The sequence below is a fragment of the Vulpes vulpes genome, chromosome 8 (assembly GCF_048418805.1).
Source record: "Vulpes vulpes isolate BD-2025 chromosome 8, VulVul3, whole genome shotgun sequence".
In the NCBI taxonomy this organism is placed as follows: domain Eukaryota; kingdom Metazoa; phylum Chordata; class Mammalia; order Carnivora; family Canidae; genus Vulpes; species Vulpes vulpes.
This window is the reverse complement of record NC_132787.1, coordinates 93,693,912-93,711,406: the sequence shown is the minus strand read 5'-3', so window position 1 is coordinate 93,711,406 and position 17,495 is coordinate 93,693,912. Positions and strand designations below refer to the sequence as shown.

Genomic DNA, 17,495 nt, shown 5'->3' with positions numbered 1-17,495 from the left:
AACACACCTCCCCACACTGGGAGTTCTCAGGGTCATGTGTCGTATGCACTCCTGGGTGTGTGTGTGTGTGTGTGTGTGTGTGTGTGTGTGTGTACACAGCTGAAGTCCACCCCAGCCCTTCACAGAATTGGAGCTCTGCTAAGGAACCGTAGGTGGCAGGAGGGCCAGCCCGAGTGGAGGCAGCAGTGGCTGGGGTGACTTGGGAGAAGGGGAGCAGCCCGGCTTTGGCCCAGCCCACAGAGCAGGAAGGCTGTGAGGAGGGGAGGCCAGACAGCAGCATGTAGGAATGAAGGCAGAGGCCGCAAAGCCGGAGTAAGAGGTCGACCAGATGGCCTCTGAGGCCTGGGGTGTTAGATTTCTGTGCTTTCAAATGATCACATAATGAACTATTTTTATGCTTAACAAAGTTACCCGAGCATGAAAATCTATCCCGACAGCAGAGGACTCGGTGTGTTAAGTCACTTTAAAAGTCACACACACCGTGTATACGTGTGGGCTCGAGAAGGGGCTCTGCTCCGACCCTCGGCTTAGGCAGCACCGTCCCCCGCGAGCCTGGAGACAGTGTCCCCACAGGGCCCGGTGCCATGAGCCGTTCTGTGGGGAGGGGAGCCCCAAATGAAGTCACAGCTTCCTCTGTCCCCCGCCCCGTTGTATCGGTGCCTTAACAGCCCTTGGTGGCCAGACTGGAGAGAATGTTGCTCTCCTGGTGGCATTTGCGGTTCTGTTGTGTAGAGCAGTCTCCTGGGCAAAGTGTTTCCAGCCTCTGTCACGTAAACTCCACGGGACTCTAGACTTCCTCCAATTCAAGCCTCTTGTTTTGCAGAAGGGGAGCCTGAGGGCCAGAGAGGCCAGGCCCGCCTGCCGTGGCAGGGCTGGGGCACGCAGGCCCTCCGGCTGCCTGCCCACGCAGGAATCAGCCTCCCTCGGGGGGCTCCAGCTGCTGGACACCTCCCCACCCCCACAGCCCGCCACCAGGGCGCCCCGGGGACCGGTCAGGAGGGTCTGGGCCCCTGGCCTCCTCAGGAGGGGAGACGCCAGCGGTCACTTCCCAGCCACGTGGCAAGCGCGGCCTCGGGCAGGAGCAGGACCCGTGGTCAGAGTGGCCGAGACGGGGTGCCAACCAGCCACCTCTGACAACCTGCCTCCTGACTCTCAACGCTCGGGGTGTCTTTCCTCCTGGTCACTTCTGTACCCGTGTGATCTCTGCTTCATCTTGTCTGTTTCCTTCCAGGTCCGGCTGTAGGGCGCGGCTGCCAGGCCTTAGGAGCCTTTGCAATGGTTTTGTATTTCTATAGACACCAGATACGAACATATTTATATATTTGTGTCCCTCCCCCGCTCCCCCAGTTCCCAAGCCCGATGCACACTCTACACGCAGGCCACCCTGACCTCTGACCCCGTGTTCCATGTGGCAGGAGGGCCCCCCCCGGGCCAGGTCCCAGGTCATGGCTGCTGGCTGTCTGTGGCGGAAGTCCTTGGTTGTTCCCTTCCCCTCCCCCGGCTCTAACCATTCTGTCCGTCTATCTCGTCTCGTCCTCAGTTTCAAAGCAATGTCATGAGGGCTCCCTTTCCATGCCTAAAAGGAAACAATATGTTTTTGGAAGTAGGCGGGGTTGGAGTCCGGGTTCCGGGACAGCTTGGGGCGATCGAGGGGCGTCTCCGGATCGGCTGTGTCCTCGGCCGGTTGGGAGCCTGGGTCACGTTGGCGGCCCTCCGCTTGGAGGCAGCCGGACCCCCCCACTTCCCCGGGGCCGGGACCTGCTGGCCGCGGGTGGCAGAGCCCCGGGAGCCAGCAGCGGGGCAGAACCGTATTGTTTCCCTTTGAGGCCAGTCCTGGTCCTCGTCCCCATCCACAGCTCATGCTTTTTGATTTGCATCTTTTTTTGCATGGACATGCCAAGTAGTGATAAGCAGGGTTTTCTGTTCTTTTGGGCGTCTCTGGTCAGACTCTTCTCTTTCAGATCCTGTGTCAGGTCATTAGGTTCAGGTGTGTCATTGCCGTGTCCCTTGAGTCCTAAAATGAAGGGCGTGACCGAGGCGAGCAGGGAGATCTAGCCCTGTGAGGAGGCGGCGCCGTGGCCGCAGGGTGGCAGGTAAGGGACACCCTGGTCTCTGTGCCTAGGTCGGTGCAAGATGGCAGCCAGTGCGGCCGGGAGAAGCTGGAGCTGGTCCTGTCCAACCTGCAGGCCGACGTCCTCGAGCTGCTGCTGGAGTTCGTCTACACGGGCTCCCTGGTCATCGACTCGGCCAACGCCAAGACGCTGCTGGAGGCGGCCAGCAAGTTCCAGTTCCACACCTTCTGCAAAGTCTGCGTGTCCTTCCTCGGTGAGTCTGTGGAGGGTGCGCCCAGGTCGCCTGGAAGGGGTGGTGTGGATGGGCACAAAATTTGAAATTCGCCAGGCGTTAGAGGGAAGAGCTGTGTGTCCAGCTCGGGGTGCAGCTGGATGTCACAAGGCCGTTTGGAGATGAAAATTCGGACAACTGTATGCACCGGCACTGACCCAGACACATCCAGGCAAAAATAACCATTAGCCAGACCTCAGGAGAGCCGACTAGACTGATGCCAGGCCCAGAGGCCAGGTTGGTGAGGCTGAGGCCTGCAGGAGGCGGCAGGTGGGCATATGAGGGGTGTTACTGCTGGTGCCATCCTCAAGTGGGAGCCTGTCACAGTTTTAGAAGACGCTGTAAGTCTCAGCATGACCCCTGCCCTCAGCCCAGGCCCCAGCTCTGAAGCCACAGCAGTGAGGAAGCTGACGCTCCACACCTCACATCCTCAGTCCTCCTGCTGGGACCTGAGGTAGGGAGGCCCCAGGGTAGGCAGCCTGAGACGGGGCCCAGGAAAACCCGAAGGTAGGTCCACAGCCCAGGGATACCAGAGTGGTCTTGTGGGGACCCCGGGTGCTGAAGGCAGGTCCCAAGGACGCGGGTTCAGAGACAGATCCAGAGTATCGGGTGATAGGAACAGATGGCCACCGTTCTAGGGCCCTGTGGTCAGTGGCCCTGTGCTCTTGTCCCCAGAGAAGCAGCTGACGGCCAGCAACTGCCTAGGGGTACTGGCCATGGCTGAGGCCATGCAGTGCAGCGAGCTCTACCACATGGCCAAGGCCTTCGCGCTGCAGATCTTCCCTGAGGTGGCGGCCCAGGAGGAGATCCTCAGCATCTCCAAGGATGACTTCATCGCCTACATCTCCAATGACAGCCTCAACACCAAGGCCGAGGAGCTAGTCTATGAGACTGTCATCAAGTGGATCAAGAAGGACCCCGTGTCCCGTGCACAGGTAGCCCCCCGCCCTGCCCCTCCTCCCCTCCCCGCCCCCCCCCCCCGGCTCTAGGGCACAGTGTGGGGATGGCGTCTGGAGCAGGGGTGAAGGAAGGTGGCCGAGGCAGGACTGCCTGGCCTGACCATCAGTGGGAGCACACAGGAGCCTCCGGGAGCCCAGGGGCAGAGAGAACTGCCCCTGTGGCCGCAGAGAGATGAACGGAGGGATGAGAGATGGGAGGTCAGTCGCCAGAGGGTTGCAAGTGTTGGCCTCCCACCCAAAGGAGACACAGGCCAGCCAGAGGCCACGGGGCCCGCAGGCCGAAGCTCCTGTGACCTCAGACCGGCAGGAGGAGCCCCACCCATGCTGTGCTTATTGCGGGGGTGGGGAGCACCCAGACCAAATGGAAACCGTGCTGGAGATGACAAACCACGGCACACACCACACAGCAGGGAAGGCTAGTCCCTCAGAGGGGCAGCTGGAGAAATCGGAGGCAGGATCCAGGGCAGAAGGAAAGGAGGGCAGGGTCCCCAGGAGGGGCTTCTGGGTCACCGGACATCAGTCGCACCCCATTGGATCTCCGAGCCAGAAAGCACCGGCCGAGGGCCTTGCTCAGGATGGAACTGCCTTGGTTCTAACATGTGAGGGGCCCCCAGGAGCTAGGGCAGACCCAAGTAGCTCTTGAGAGAGCTCAGAGGCCACCTGCAGAGCAGCAGAGGAGAGGCCAGAGCCAGGGAAGCTGGGGCCCAGGAACACCTCAAGGCAGCTGAGCGTGGACGACAAGGGTAGATCGTTGCATGGGGAGCGGGAAGTGGCGCAAGGGAGGGAGGGATGGGCCAGGCGCTGGGATGGGCAGCTTGGGGCTCTCCACCCTGGCCCAGCCACTGCACCCAAGAGAAGGGGGTTCTCCGATCAGGCGGGGAGGGGCAGGATTCCTTCCTGGAGAAAGTCCAGCAGGTTGGGCAGCTGGAATAGTGACTGCCCCATCCACCACAGCCCCCACATCTGGGTCTCGGGCCCACACCTCTGTCTTTGGTTGCCTGCTGCATGCCTATGGCCAACGTCCCCCAGGCCCCTCCAGTTCGTACACCCCCAAAGCCACACGTCTTGTGTTCCTTCCTTCAGTTCTGCCCATCACCCAGAACAGAAGCCCAGATTCCTCCCACGCCTTCCGTGTCCGATGGGCCACACGCTGCTGTCACGCGTCACCTCTGTACCTCCCCCCGGAGAGGACCTACTTCCTCTCCCCATTCAGGCCCTCCTCTCACCAGCATTGCTGAGGTTGTCCCTTGAGTGTTGGCCCTGCCTTCTGTCTTCCCCACCCTAGATTGGTCCCCACCCTGCAGCCTGTGTCCCGAAGAACACATCTGATCATGTCATTTCTCTGGTGAAAGCCCCTTGTGGGGCAGCCCGGGTGGCACAGTGATTTAGTGCCGCCTGCAGCCCGGGGTTTGATCCTGGGGACCCTGGATCGAGTCCCACATCAGGCTCCCTGCATGGAGCCTGCTTCTCCCTCTGCCTGTGCCTCTGCCCCCCCCCCCTCTCTCTCTGTGTGTCTCTATGAATAAATAAATAAAATCTTTTAAAAATAGAAAAATAAAGAAATCCCCTCGTGGGCTCCATCATCTGCTCTGAGGGAAAGACCACACAAGCCCTGCAATTGAGACATGGGCAGGGCGGGGGGTCAGGCTGGTCTCCTTAAGCCTCTCCGGTGTCATCTCCCCTGCCCACTACACCCCACCCGCAACAAAGTCCTTGCACAGCCAACAAGAATAAGCTCCGCAGAACCCCCCAGATGCACCTTTCTCCACGGTCCGATGTGTTTCAATGTGCTTTCGGGCATCCTCCCCGCTCTCCACCTGAGGCCTGGAGAAATCTGCAGCCCTTCCGCGCCCAGCTCAGACGTCATCCTCTCCAGGAAACCTCCTATCCTGCACCCAAAACTCCTGACTAGACTCCTCTTTGGAGGCCCACTAGTGCCCTCTATGTAATGACCCCCTTCCCCCACCTGTCATTTTACTGCGAACCCCCGAAGCTCAGAGACCGGGTCTTATGGGTGTTGGTGACACTCCCACAATTGGTGTTGGTGACACTCCCACAATCAGTACTGTCACCAATTGTTTGTTGCATGAAACTAAAGCCAAGTGGTGAGCAAAGAGATTGCCAGGCAGGAAGGGATTGAGTCGGTTCGTGAAAAGCCTCCGCTGCAGGTGAAGGGGTCCCGGTGCCAGTCTGAGGCCATGGGATGCCACTCCGGGAGGCTGTTGGGGCTGGGGATTCGCAGGCTCTGACAGGGGTGCCTTCCTATCAGCCTTCCCGGGCCCTCCCGCCTGTTCCTGACTTCCTGCCCCATGAACACCTCTTCAGGGCTCAGGATCCTCATTCCATTCCTCCTGTAGCCTGGGGTGAAGCAGAAGCCCAGGACCTGGGAGGGGGCAGGGAGGAATGTGGCGAAGAGGCAGGTGGCTGGTTCGCCCCAGGGCGGGGGGGCAGCACACCTGACCTCCTGCATTCTTCGCCTCTGGCTGATGGGAGCCCCCACTGCCACTGCCTGGGCTGCAGCAAGCCGTGTCTACACTCAGTATGACTCACCAGAGCTGGCTCCACCTGTATGACCCCCCTTCCACCCTGTGTCTCTCGCCCCTGCAGTACGCCGCGGAGCTCCTGGCCGTGGTCCGCCTCCCCTTCATCCACCCCAGCTACCTGCTCAACGTGGTTGACAACGAGGAACTCATCAAGTCGTCCGAAGCGTGCCGGGACCTGGTCAACGAAGCCAAACGCTACCACATGCTGCCCCACGCCCGCCAGGAGATGCAGACACCCCGAACCCGGCCCCGCCTCTCGGCAGGTATGGAGGGACGTGCCCTGAGCACCCCAAACACAGGAGCCGTGGGGTCAGCCCAGAACTCTGGGCGGTCCCCCCGGAAAGGCGCCAGGTGGCAATGCTCACAGTGTTGAGGTGTGTCCGAAAGCTGTGCGTCTGTCCCTGCAGGTGTGGCAGAGGTCATCGTCCTGGTCGGGGGCCGTCAGATGGTGGGGATGACCCAGCGCTCACTGGTGGCCGTCACCTGCTGGAACCCACAGAACAACAAGTGGTACCCCCTGGCCTCACTGCCTTTCTATGACCGAGAGTTCTTCAGTGTCGTGAGTGCTGGGGACAACATCTACCTCTCAGGTGAGGCCCCTCGGGGCTGGGCTGGGGACCGGGCACAGACTTCCTAAGGGCTCCTCTCCCCACACCAGGGCTAAAGAAAGCCAAAGCCCAGAAGTGTCCACTCTGCAGGTGCAACCTTCTTTTCTGCCCCTGGGGCTGGGCCCACCTGGCCGTGGGCCTCCCTCACTCCCTGCCTGCTCTCTGGACCTCCCATACTGCCCACAGGTGGGATGGAATCAGGGGTGACGCTGGCCGATGTCTGGTGCTACATGTCCCTGCTCGATAACTGGAACCTCGTCTCCAGAATGACGGTCCCCCGCTGTCGGCACAATAGCCTTGTCTACGATGGGAAGATTTACACCCTCGGGGGACTTGGTGTGGCAGGCAACGTGGACCACGTGGAGAGGTAATGAAGCCACAGTCACGAAAGCTAAAATCATTTTGCTCCTCCTACCCAGCACCGACCTGGCTGAGGCCAACCGGAGACGGGACATTTAGAAGGCGATAGTCCCGGGCTCTCCAAATGCGGCAAAGATTGAGGACTGAGAATGGTGAGGGGGCGGCAGGAAAATAACAGCTGCCCACTTCTGGGATGGGACACTCTTGTCCCACTCAGGGGTCAGATAAGCTGGAGGCCAGAGACCCAGCTGTGGGCTTGGCCGACCTGCCTGCGCAGCTAGGAGGCACATGGGGCCTGGAAGTACCAGCCCAGAGCCTCCCGGGGATGTAGAGCAAGGCTGGAACCCATGGCCCAAAGGTGTCCTGCGTTCGTGGTTGTGCCTCCATGTCCCTGCCGAGCGGGGAGGCTCCACACCGGGGGGAGCCCCTTCCTCCCTATTTTCCACACATCCCAGGAAAGCTGCTTGCAACTCAGGGAACAGTCACTGCATGTGGGTCTGGCCAAACGTCTGGAATTCTCCAGAAGAGAATACAAAGCCATGGGCTGGAGACCAGGTGTGTAAGCCTGCCCTCTGCTGGAAGGCCAGGCTGGCTTCCTCGCTGAGGCCCATTTACAACAGGCCAGAGTGTGGAATGAGATGTAGGCAGAAGGGGCATAGGCTGGAGGTGGGCACCTCTCGGGGTGCAAATACTCCAAGTTTCCCTTGGAGCTGGACCATTCTTGCCGAGAACCGACACCTGGGGGAGAAGCCGCAGAAAGAAGTCAGGAAGGCTCATGAGTCAGCAGCAAACAGGGGAGGCCTCAGCACTGTCCCGCTTTTGGAGAAACTAGTGCATCTGAGAGTAGCAGGTTAGGCCGAGCTGGCCCCAGGTGCCAACCCAGGAGGGCACAGCTCAAATCACCAGAGCCTTCACTCCATGTCCCTCCCTCATGCTTGCCCACCACCACCCTCTGCCCACGTCATCAGCTGTCACGAAAAGCACGTCTTCCCAGGTGACAACATCTCGCCTGTGGACCCGCACATACCCCTCAATTTGTATTTTTCCCTCGGTGGCTAATTGGACACTTGACAAATGTTACAGCAAAGATAGTTTCAGAGTGAGACAAGCTCTGGATGTTCACTGTGGGCTTTTAACTCCCCCAAGTGGAGCCCAGAGATGGCTCAGTAACGACATTTAATTGTCATATTGATTTGGAGTTAATGGGGAATCCCTGTGTGATTATGAGGATATTAACACTGCTGCTGAACCAGGGTCAGCCCTGTTGCTGACAGCCTTCTGTGGGGCCCACCGCACGGCCCGCACGGCCCAAGGCTTCCAGAAGCACCAGCTTCCGACCGTTCGTCATCCAATAATAAACACATGAAAAAGGAGACATTTTCTATGTAGGAGTAAAGTGAGCTAGATCTGTCATCCTGTCTTGCTTTTGTCAGCTATTTTTAATCTCCTAAGATGCTGATTACTCATTTTGCAAACTTATACTTGTTGATAAATACAGGGATTTGTTCGAGGATCAAATGCACCAAGGAGGGGGGGACAAGCTCCGCTCCCCTTGGGCTCCAGAGCGGTTCTCCAAGGCTGGGTAGCAGCCTCGACCGGCCTGCCTGGGGGCCAGGGCAGGGCCTTTGTTCCGCTGTGAGATAGCACCTAGGGCACCGTGTGAGCAAGACCACCCTGGGAACCTCAGTAATAACAGGTGCCCTGAGCCCTGCCTCAGCCCTTTTGGTGTCCTGTGGCTGTCCTTGCAGGGACAGGATCTCTGGGTGGTGTGCATACAGGTGGGATTCAGAATGCCGGCAGAGGGGACGCCCACTGCTTCCTGAGGAACCTAGCCGGAGCTCCTTTGGGCAAGTAATTTCTGTGCCACATGGCGGCAATGATGAGAATCCAGGGTGACAAGAAGGTCAGGGTAATGGGGACAGACACGAAGGTGCTTTGTTCCCCAGGAAGCACTAATGGTACAAATTGCTCTTATATTGATAATGAATGAGATATATGGTACATTATAATTATATTACATTACTGTATTACAGGAATAGAGCAAGATTATATAATTATAGATTAAAACAACAGTGCAATAGACAAACCTGTATTATATCATTATATAAATAACTAGGTCTAATACTTCATAGCAATATATTGCACTAGCTGTGGTTACCGGATAAATGATAGCAGAGTGCTCACTCCACAGGGTCATTTGCATGTCATTAGCATATCCTTCTCAAGCAGGAAGCTGACAGATTGAGCTGAAGGAGGGCTTGTGGCTTGGCAATCAGCCACCTGGAATAACAAGCTCTCGGGAAATTCGCATTTGGCGGAATGTGCCATTATACCGAAAGCCTGAAGACTAACAGCCACATAATCTTCCACTGTCACCCAGCTCCTTCTGCAGGAGCTCGTTGGATCTCTGCCATATTGGCTTAAGAAACAGATATCTGAACTTCTGACACTGTCCAAAAAGACACTTACTCCATTGCCTATTAGCCACATATCATTCGTCTGGGGCTTAATTGAATCAGCCCCTGCTGCCCTGTAAGGTACTTCAGCCTCTCCTCAAATCCTGAGTCTTCACAGGCACAGAGCTGGACATCTCACCACTGTCCCCTCACCCCTGTCTCAGAGCCAGGGGCACCGGCTGAGAGAGGCCATCTTCTGGATCACTGAGGTTGGGCCCCAAGGAGGCTCCTGGGGAAAAGTTGACCCCCCGCGTCCTTCCCAGGAAAGGTGTGCTGGGACAAACCCAGCCCACCGTAGAGGCCCCAACTTGGCTCCAGGACACTCGAAAGAGCCATGTGGTGAGCGGTAGATGGGCCACCAAGTAGAAGGTCCAGAGTGAGTGCTTGTGAGAGCATCCCTGCAGGAACGATTGACAGAGACACCCGGAATGGAGATCCAAAAGCTGCCCCGTAAGACCTCAGATATCCCAGTTGCTTGACCAGTCAGTTAGATCCCAAGTCTCTCCCCGTAAGGTGCTTCCTGTTGTCACTTTTGTCCTCGCTTTGTCTGGGATTCACATTCCATCACTTCTCTGTGCTCTTATTTTGCCACTTTGTCCTGCGATACACATGCCACAGATCTGTTCGATCCTGTAACACTTCCCTTTCTCCATGCCCACCCCCGGAGGCGGAAGGCTGGTGGAGAAAATCCCACCATCTTGTAGATTGGCCCCCCTACAAATGGAAGTCCTCCAACGTCTACCAAGTCCTTCGTGCTGCATGCCCCTGTCAGCAATTTCTCGACTCTCAAGCGCATGTGTTTCCCATCTCCTCCTTCCCCATCAAGGCTCTTATCCCATGGACTCCACTACCCCACCAACGCGGACTCCTGCTTCACAGGTGGAGCCATCAATCCAGAACACTGTCCTCTCCCTGCCATCAGTCCTGCATATGTACTGACACTCATGCCATCGTTGCCTTCCTCTCTCATGCCCATGTGGATGCCCCTTCCCTCACCACTGTGGATCCAACCTACATCCCCCTAGCAAGAGCCTCTCTTTATCAGCTCTTCCCTCTCTTTTCATATGTAGTGAATCTTTCCTTATCCATTTGGGCTCCTTCCTATCAGCATGTAAACACAAGTAAACGTTTCCCCTAAAATTAAAACAAAACCCATGGTGTGCTAGAGTTCATTCATACTGGCTCCTGAGAGCTGATTATTACCTTTTTTAGGAATTCTGCAAGCTAGTCATTAGTTATAGGTATTAACTAAAAATTAAGTCATTTAAATTAGAATTAAATACATTATACTGAAAAAACGAAGAAAATCCATACTCAAAACTCCTCACTATCATTTTTTAAATACTATATATTTTGTACTGTCTATGTTCTGGGGGTCGGATCTGTCTGTGTGTCTGTATACAGTGGGGATTCTGTCCAGCAGTACGCTGTTGTGCATCTCTTCCCAGTGGCAGGTTCAGCTATGTACCACTGGTAGCTTGAAATCGGCCAAGATTTCGAGCTACCAATTTCACATCACAAATCAGCAGGTGCTATACATCAGGACTTTTGGTCTCGGGAACTTGTTTTGAAACATTCATCAGCGTGCCACCGGTAAAAGCCAGCTCTTACCTCCATATGCTTTTCTAGGTCCCACCTTCTCTGCCCCTTTCCCAGCTAAGTTTCATGCAAGAGAAGTCTCTCCCTGTCACGTCCACTGCCTTCCTTCCCATTCACTCCTCGATACACAAATAGCTCAGCACCTCCCATTCTGTATCAAGTACCCTTGATAAGACCCCCAGGAACCTGTTTGGGACTTCTTGTCCTCCCACCACATCCCCCACCCATGGAGCTGTGTCCTTTGTACTACCAGCCCTCCAAGGACCCCAGCTCCGTTCTTCAAAGCCAGCATTTCCCCCAGAGTGTCCTCAGCCTCGTTCTCATCCACACACTCCCTGTGAACGCCCTTACCTCTGTGCCAGTGATCCCAAAGCTGAAGATGTAGGTCACACACGAGCCGCCCACTGCACATCCTCAGATCCACAGATGCTTTAAACTCCCCACGAAGGGACGCCTGGGTGGCTCAGTGGTTGAACGTCTGCCTTTGGCTCAGGGTGTGATCCCGGGGTCCCAGGATCGAGTCCCACATTGAGCTCCCCACAGGGAGCCTGCTTCTCCCTCTACCTGTGTCTCTGCCTCTCTCTGTGTCTCTAATGAATAAATAAATACAATCTTTAAAAATAATAATAAAAATAAACTTCCTATGAATGAAACTGAAATCATCTCTCTCCCTTTAACTCCCCAACCTCAATTCCCTGTCCGCTGAGTGGTGCCCCCCTCCTTCCGATTTCCCAAGCCAGAGCCCGGGAGTCATCCTAGGTAGCCCTGCCTTCCGCAACGGCAGCATCAGTTCATGACCGGCTCCCACTGGTCCCCGCTCCTGTTCCCACCTCCTCTTCCCCCTCCCATGGTCCAGCTCGCTGTTCCCCAGGTTGCAGCCCAGAGCTCGGGTGTCCAGGAGATGCTCATTGCAGCCCTGTTGGCGAAAGGGTAAGAATGAGCTGGATAGAGAGGAATGAAGGGGCCTAGGAGCCGGCAGCCGTAGTGAGCAAGGGAAAGGAGCCGAGACTCTGCACCGAGGTGGCCCGCCGAGGCTCAGGGGGCAGGCCGGCCGCGAGGGCAAGGCTGGGCCGGATCCCAGGCGGCCTCGAGCCACTCCTCCGAGGCGCCCCCAGCCGCGTGTGGTCAGGGGCCGTGCGGTGACGCCAAGGGCGGGAAGCAGATGTTGGTGGCTGCCCACGCCCGCTGCCCTGGTTGTCACCCCTGCCCCGCACGCGGCCCATCCTTGACGTGGGGCCCTTGGTCTTTCTCCTCGGCAGGTACGACACCATCACCAACCAGTGGGAGGCTGTGGCTCCTCTGCCCAAGGCCGTGCACTCGGCCGCAGCCACGGTGTGTGGCGGCAAGATCTACGTGTTCGGCGGCGTGAACGAGGCGGGCAGAGCTGCCGGCGTCCTACAGTCTTACGTTCCTCAGACCAACACGTGGAGCTTTATCGAGTCCCCGATGATTGGTGAGAAGCGGCCTCCCAGCCTCCCCGCCTCACTGTTAGATCCGCAGTGTCCCAAGGCCAGAGGCCCCCGCGCCCAGTGGTCGCACAGACCTGGGGGGTGGTAGGAGGGGGAGGCCGACCCCACCTCCCGGACAAAGGGCCAGCTAGGGCGCCTGCCTGGTGCCCCCTGGCCCTGGGCCTTGTCCTCAGGCTAACCTGTGACCCTGGAGGGCCTGCCGAAGCCCATCCTCTGAGGGCCCACTGGCGAAGGAGAGGGTGGGAGGGGGAGGCCAGGGAGAGGTGCCCTGACCCTCCGGCCCTGCTCTCCTCACAGACAACAAGTATGCTCCTGCTGTCACCCTCAATGGCTTCGTTTTCATCCTGGGCGGGGCTTACGCCAGAGCCACCACCATCTACGACCCTGAGAAAGGGAACATTAAGGCCGGCCCAAACATGAATCACTCTCGCCAGTTCTGCAGGTGAGGGGCTCGGGAGGGGAAGACAACAGGAGAGGTTGGAGCACAATAGAGATTGCCCCCATGTGGCGAGCAGAACAATCCCAGGCCCAGAGCAGGAGCCCCTCCAACCACAGGTCTGGACATTAGTGCCAGGGCAGAACAGGAAGTGCCCAAGGGCAGCCCGAGGCCCCCATGCCCAACCCTGTGGCCCCAGCTGACCCATCTCAAAGCCAGCGATGGAGGGCTTCTTACAGGCACCAGCCCCGGGTCTCTGGAGGCCACACCTTCTCTCGGGACCTCTCACCCAGGACCATCTGCCCCATTGCAGACAAGCGGTAGTGCCAGGCCCACACCTGTGCAATGCCCTACATGGGACAAGTGACCACCCAATCCAGGAGCCATATGAGGCACATCTGCCGTGGAGTCTGACGGGGCAGTCCCCACAGGAGGAGAGAGGTAGGGATCAGAGTGTGGCTGGGCTCCCGGTCTGCTTGGCCCTGTGGCCCAGAAAAATAGTAACTACCTTGGGCAGTGAGACAGCAGATCCTGCTCTTCTAGCTCCACCCTTTCCTGGATTGAGAGGAACAAGGAAATAAAAAAAAAGACGTCCCAGAAACCCCCTTGTCAGCATTTACATAGCAGATCTCTGCTGAAGACATCTTGAACCCATGCAGAGGTGATCACCAAACCCTCAGTCTGAGCATTCGCTGTTGGCACAGCAAAGCTAGAAAAGCTATAACCTACTACTCACGTGTCTTGTGACCTTGGACATGCAACTTCCACTCTCTGGGGCAGTTCTCCTATTTTCGAAGCAGGCCAGATAACCGCGGAGTTCCTAATAGCATGAAGGTTCTTGGGCCTTACTTTCCTGTCACATACTCCAAATGGTGGCAGGGTGCAAGCCACTCTGAATACACTGTTCACAATAAAGGCAACTGGAGTCTGAGCACCACTTGTAGGGAGGACTTCTGTGCCTCAGCTGAGACTAACAGTGGGCACAGAAAGACTTAATGCCTATGAGGAGATTTAAGCTGGGTCTTGCAAAAGAAGCAGGGGAAAGATATGCCACCAAGGGAGCATTCTGAGGGCCCCTGTAGCATGCAGCTACAAGCGATAAAGCTAGAACTCCAGGTAAGATGTCTAGACCAATACGTTCTATATCAGGCTCAGTATTTCAGAAAGAGGTGATGACTTTGCAAGGATATCTCTTCAGTTTCAGGGGACAGTCAAGAAGACAGGTCATTAGCTGAAATGAGGGAGAAACTGGGGCTGGATGCATGGGTCTCACTGTAGGTGTAATGGGGTCACTGAAATGCTCTAAGACAGTAGGGGCAGGCAGGAGCAGGCTGTGGTGCTCTCAGTGGGAACAGCTGGCTGAGACGACAGGATGGTGCCAGTGTCTCGTGGTATGGGAAGGTGCCCCAGGCTGCCACAGTAACCACTCTGCAGAGAGCACACCAGGCCCTCGCAGTCATGGGCGGGCAGCAGCACGGGGTCACTCATGCTCAGAAATCACAGTGGGAAGTTGTGACTCTGAGCGCCTTCGCAAGTGTGAATCTCCCAGTCAAGTAGTCAGTGTTCAGTTATGACTCAGCTCCTTATTATCCTGTCTGCCATCATCCTTGAGAGTCATGTTCTCCACTTGATTGGAGGGGTATGAAGCCTCTGTATGGGCCACACAGAATGACGTTCAGTAAACAGCCAGTGAAGTGAGTCAGGTGCCTGTACACAAGGCTGTTCTCCTAGCCACCTTCCATCGTCCAGTAGGGCCTGGGATGCCCAGTATATGAGCGTCACCCACAGTTTGGAGGGTAGTAGAAGCACCACATCCTTACTGGCCCTAGAGGCAAGGTATTCTTCTTATGCCAGCTTGGGTCACAGGACAGAGAAAAGCAGTGAGATCCCCTACAACTTTTGCAAAGGGGGAGAGGCAGCTTGCACCAGGACAGGGTATTAAGAATCCATCTCCAGGGGCACCTGGGTGGCTCGGGGGTTGAGCATCTCCCTTTGGCTCACGACGTGATCCCAGAGTCCTGGGATCCAGTTCTGCATCGGGCTCCCCATGGGGAACCTGCTTCTCCCTCTGCCAGTGTCACTGCCTCTCTCTGTGTGTCTCTCATGAATAAATACAATCTTAAAAAAATAACAAAAACAAAAAGAATCCATCTCCAGGCCCAAGCTGGAAGTTAAGTGGCTAATTCTCTCCCCACTTTCCCCGGCAGCGCCGTGGTGCTTGATGGCAAGATTTATGCAACTGGAGGCATTGTTAGCAGTGAGGGGCCTGCCCTGGGCAACATGGAAGCCTACGAGCCCGCGACCAACACATGGACGCTACTACCCCACATGCCCTGCCCTGTGTTCAGACACGGCTGCGTCGTGATAAAGAAATATATTCAAAGCGGCTGACGTCAGCAGAAAGCCCGCGACGAGACTGGACGAGTCTGGTGAGGCAGATGCTACTCACAATGATCAATGTTCAGCAACATCAATAAGAGGCTGATAGACACAATCAAGGGAATCACTGCGCTAAACATTTTGAATACTCTCTACATTGAATGTAGAAAATCATCCTCGCCTTTGGGGGAAACGGGAGCACAGTGCTCCGAGCAGCAGGAACCACAACCATCCGAGGAGCTGGGCCTGGGGGCTCCTGCAAAGGCACTTGCTCTGAATGGAGGCGCTCACTCTGCCCGGTGCAATAGAGTTTCACATATTTTTCGACTGGGAGAGAGAAGCTGATTTTTCCTTCCTGCAGAGCAAGCCTGATCCCTAAAGAACCGTAGATCAGTTATCCTATGACAATATTAGGTGTCAGGCTCTCTTGGAATAAGATCAAAGTGTCCTTATCACTTTGATTCCTACTTTTGTTTTTAACCAATCTACACTTTTCCGTGGCCGAGAGAAGAGAAGGGACAATACTGGGCGGCACAAGGCCTAGGAGGCTCCTGGTCCCCGCAGGGCCGAAGAGAAGTCCAGCCACCCATGCAGAGCCAGATGTGTGTGGCTGGAGTGGCAGTGCAGGGGCAGCCTAGGGACAGCTGGGAGAACCTTTTGTCCTTCACAGGTTTTTCTACCACATTTTTGCTGGAGGACAGGTGACTGTGCTAGTTTTCTCTTGTCCGATATGAATTATTTAGATTTCCAAGGCATTTTCTTGATAAACAAAAAGGCTATTTTTAAGTACTGAGAGAAGGAGGAGGCCATGAGAGGATAATGCGGGAATTCCCAAAGCTCTTTGTAGGTAGTGCCAGAGAGGGGCATTTGCTCTAATTTTTTCTATGTGCAGAATAGAGGATCTCTCCTGGGTGGGGGCTGAATGCCCTCATTTTATTTTTTAAAAAATGTAACTCCCAGACAGCCCCCATAAGAGCTGTGCCTCATGGAGGCATTGTCAAAGAAGATTCTGTTCTAGAAGGAAACCAGTTCTGGCTCATGACACCAGTCCAGCTCCCTCCATGAGGTAAAGCTGAGGACCCAGGCCGGGTGGGAAGGGAAGAAGGGAGGGAGGGAGAATAAATGTCTACAAAGCACAGGAGACTATTTTTGATATTTATAGCTATATATTAAGGCACCTGCCACAAGAGCTCTCAGGATGGGGACAGCCTTCGTAGACGAGCCATGACAGCCAAGGCCTGAGGGGCATGAGCAGAATCACTCTTCCTGTAGCATATTAACCAGAGAAAGGGAAGCCAGGAGGAAAGTCACACCGTGGCTCATGACAGAAAGGCCTTCCTGCCAGTCCTCAGACCCTCAAACCTCACGCGGTGATCAGTTTCCATTCCAGGCAAGAAGAGAGCCGCCGCCACTGCGCTGTTTAGTTGAAGTTGGTACCAAATACACATTTACCATTTTTATATCTGGGAAGTCAACTTGCCGTCATTTCATGATAAAAACCATTTCTAAGGAGAAAAGGACAGGACATGCTTTCCATCTTTCGGTATTTAATGACACAAAATTCCGATTCTAATGTCGGGCATCAACTTCTAGCACTACAAGTGTGACTCCCACTTGGACAAGATACCGAGCTTCGTTATGCAGTTTTTAATATTATTTATTCTTTTAAAAAGTAATAAGCACAAAACTACATACATTGTATGTCATTTAAAGTATTTATGTCAAACAGGGTGCAAGTGTGAACCCAAGGACCGGAGCACAAAATTCTAACTGCCTGGGGCAGGGCTAATGTTAGCGTTTGGTGTGCATCTGCCTCCAAAGGAGGTGTTAGTGGTCAGCAAGACTCAACACAGATGACATTGAAATTCCGTTTCTCTCCTCATTTATCACACTGGAGCAAAACTGGCTATTTCTGTGAATGATATAAAACAGGGTTCTCTGTAATGGTATTGTACATAGTATATGTTTATTGTTAAGTTCTTGTTATATTATAATAAATATATTTATAGATCTAGACTCAGAAGCCAATGGAATGCCTTTGTGTGCCACCACCCTGGCCACAGTGAGGAGAAACCCCATGGAGGCCTGCTCCTGCTCTCACACATCAGCCATCTGGGCTCTATTATTGACATTAGTGCAGATCTTGATGATGAGAAAGGACAGCACTCCTTAGCAAGGGAACATACAGACCCAATTTGTTCTCCTAAGGATATCCACACAAGGCTTTCCTGGGTGCCAGGTAGGATTGCTCACTCTCTTACAGGGAAAGAAGTTTAAATTTAACAGGGTAGTAGGAGAAGGTAGATTCACCAGCATTTCATCCATGTGAAGAGCCCCGTGCCC

General features: G+C 55.3%; 1 protein-coding gene across 1 annotated transcript in view; it reads left to right on the top strand.

The window, feature by feature from the left end:
* The window catches only part of KLHL29 (kelch like family member 29), a 305,494-nt gene extending 288,326 nt beyond the window's left edge, over positions 1–17,168 (top strand). The window contains exons 7-14 of the mRNA XM_072767585.1: positions 2,123–2,325; positions 3,019–3,278; positions 5,910–6,108; positions 6,253–6,435; positions 6,640–6,820; positions 12,128–12,321; positions 12,635–12,779; positions 14,981–17,168. Coding sequence (XP_072623686.1) covers positions 2,123–2,325; positions 3,019–3,278; positions 5,910–6,108; positions 6,253–6,435; positions 6,640–6,820; positions 12,128–12,321; positions 12,635–12,779; positions 14,981–15,164 — 1,549 coding nt within the window. The 3' untranslated portion in view covers positions 15,165–17,168. The remainder of the gene's footprint in view (positions 1–2,122; positions 2,326–3,018; positions 3,279–5,909; positions 6,109–6,252; positions 6,436–6,639; positions 6,821–12,127; positions 12,322–12,634; positions 12,780–14,980) is intronic.
* Positions 17,169–17,495: the final 327 nt, after the last annotated feature.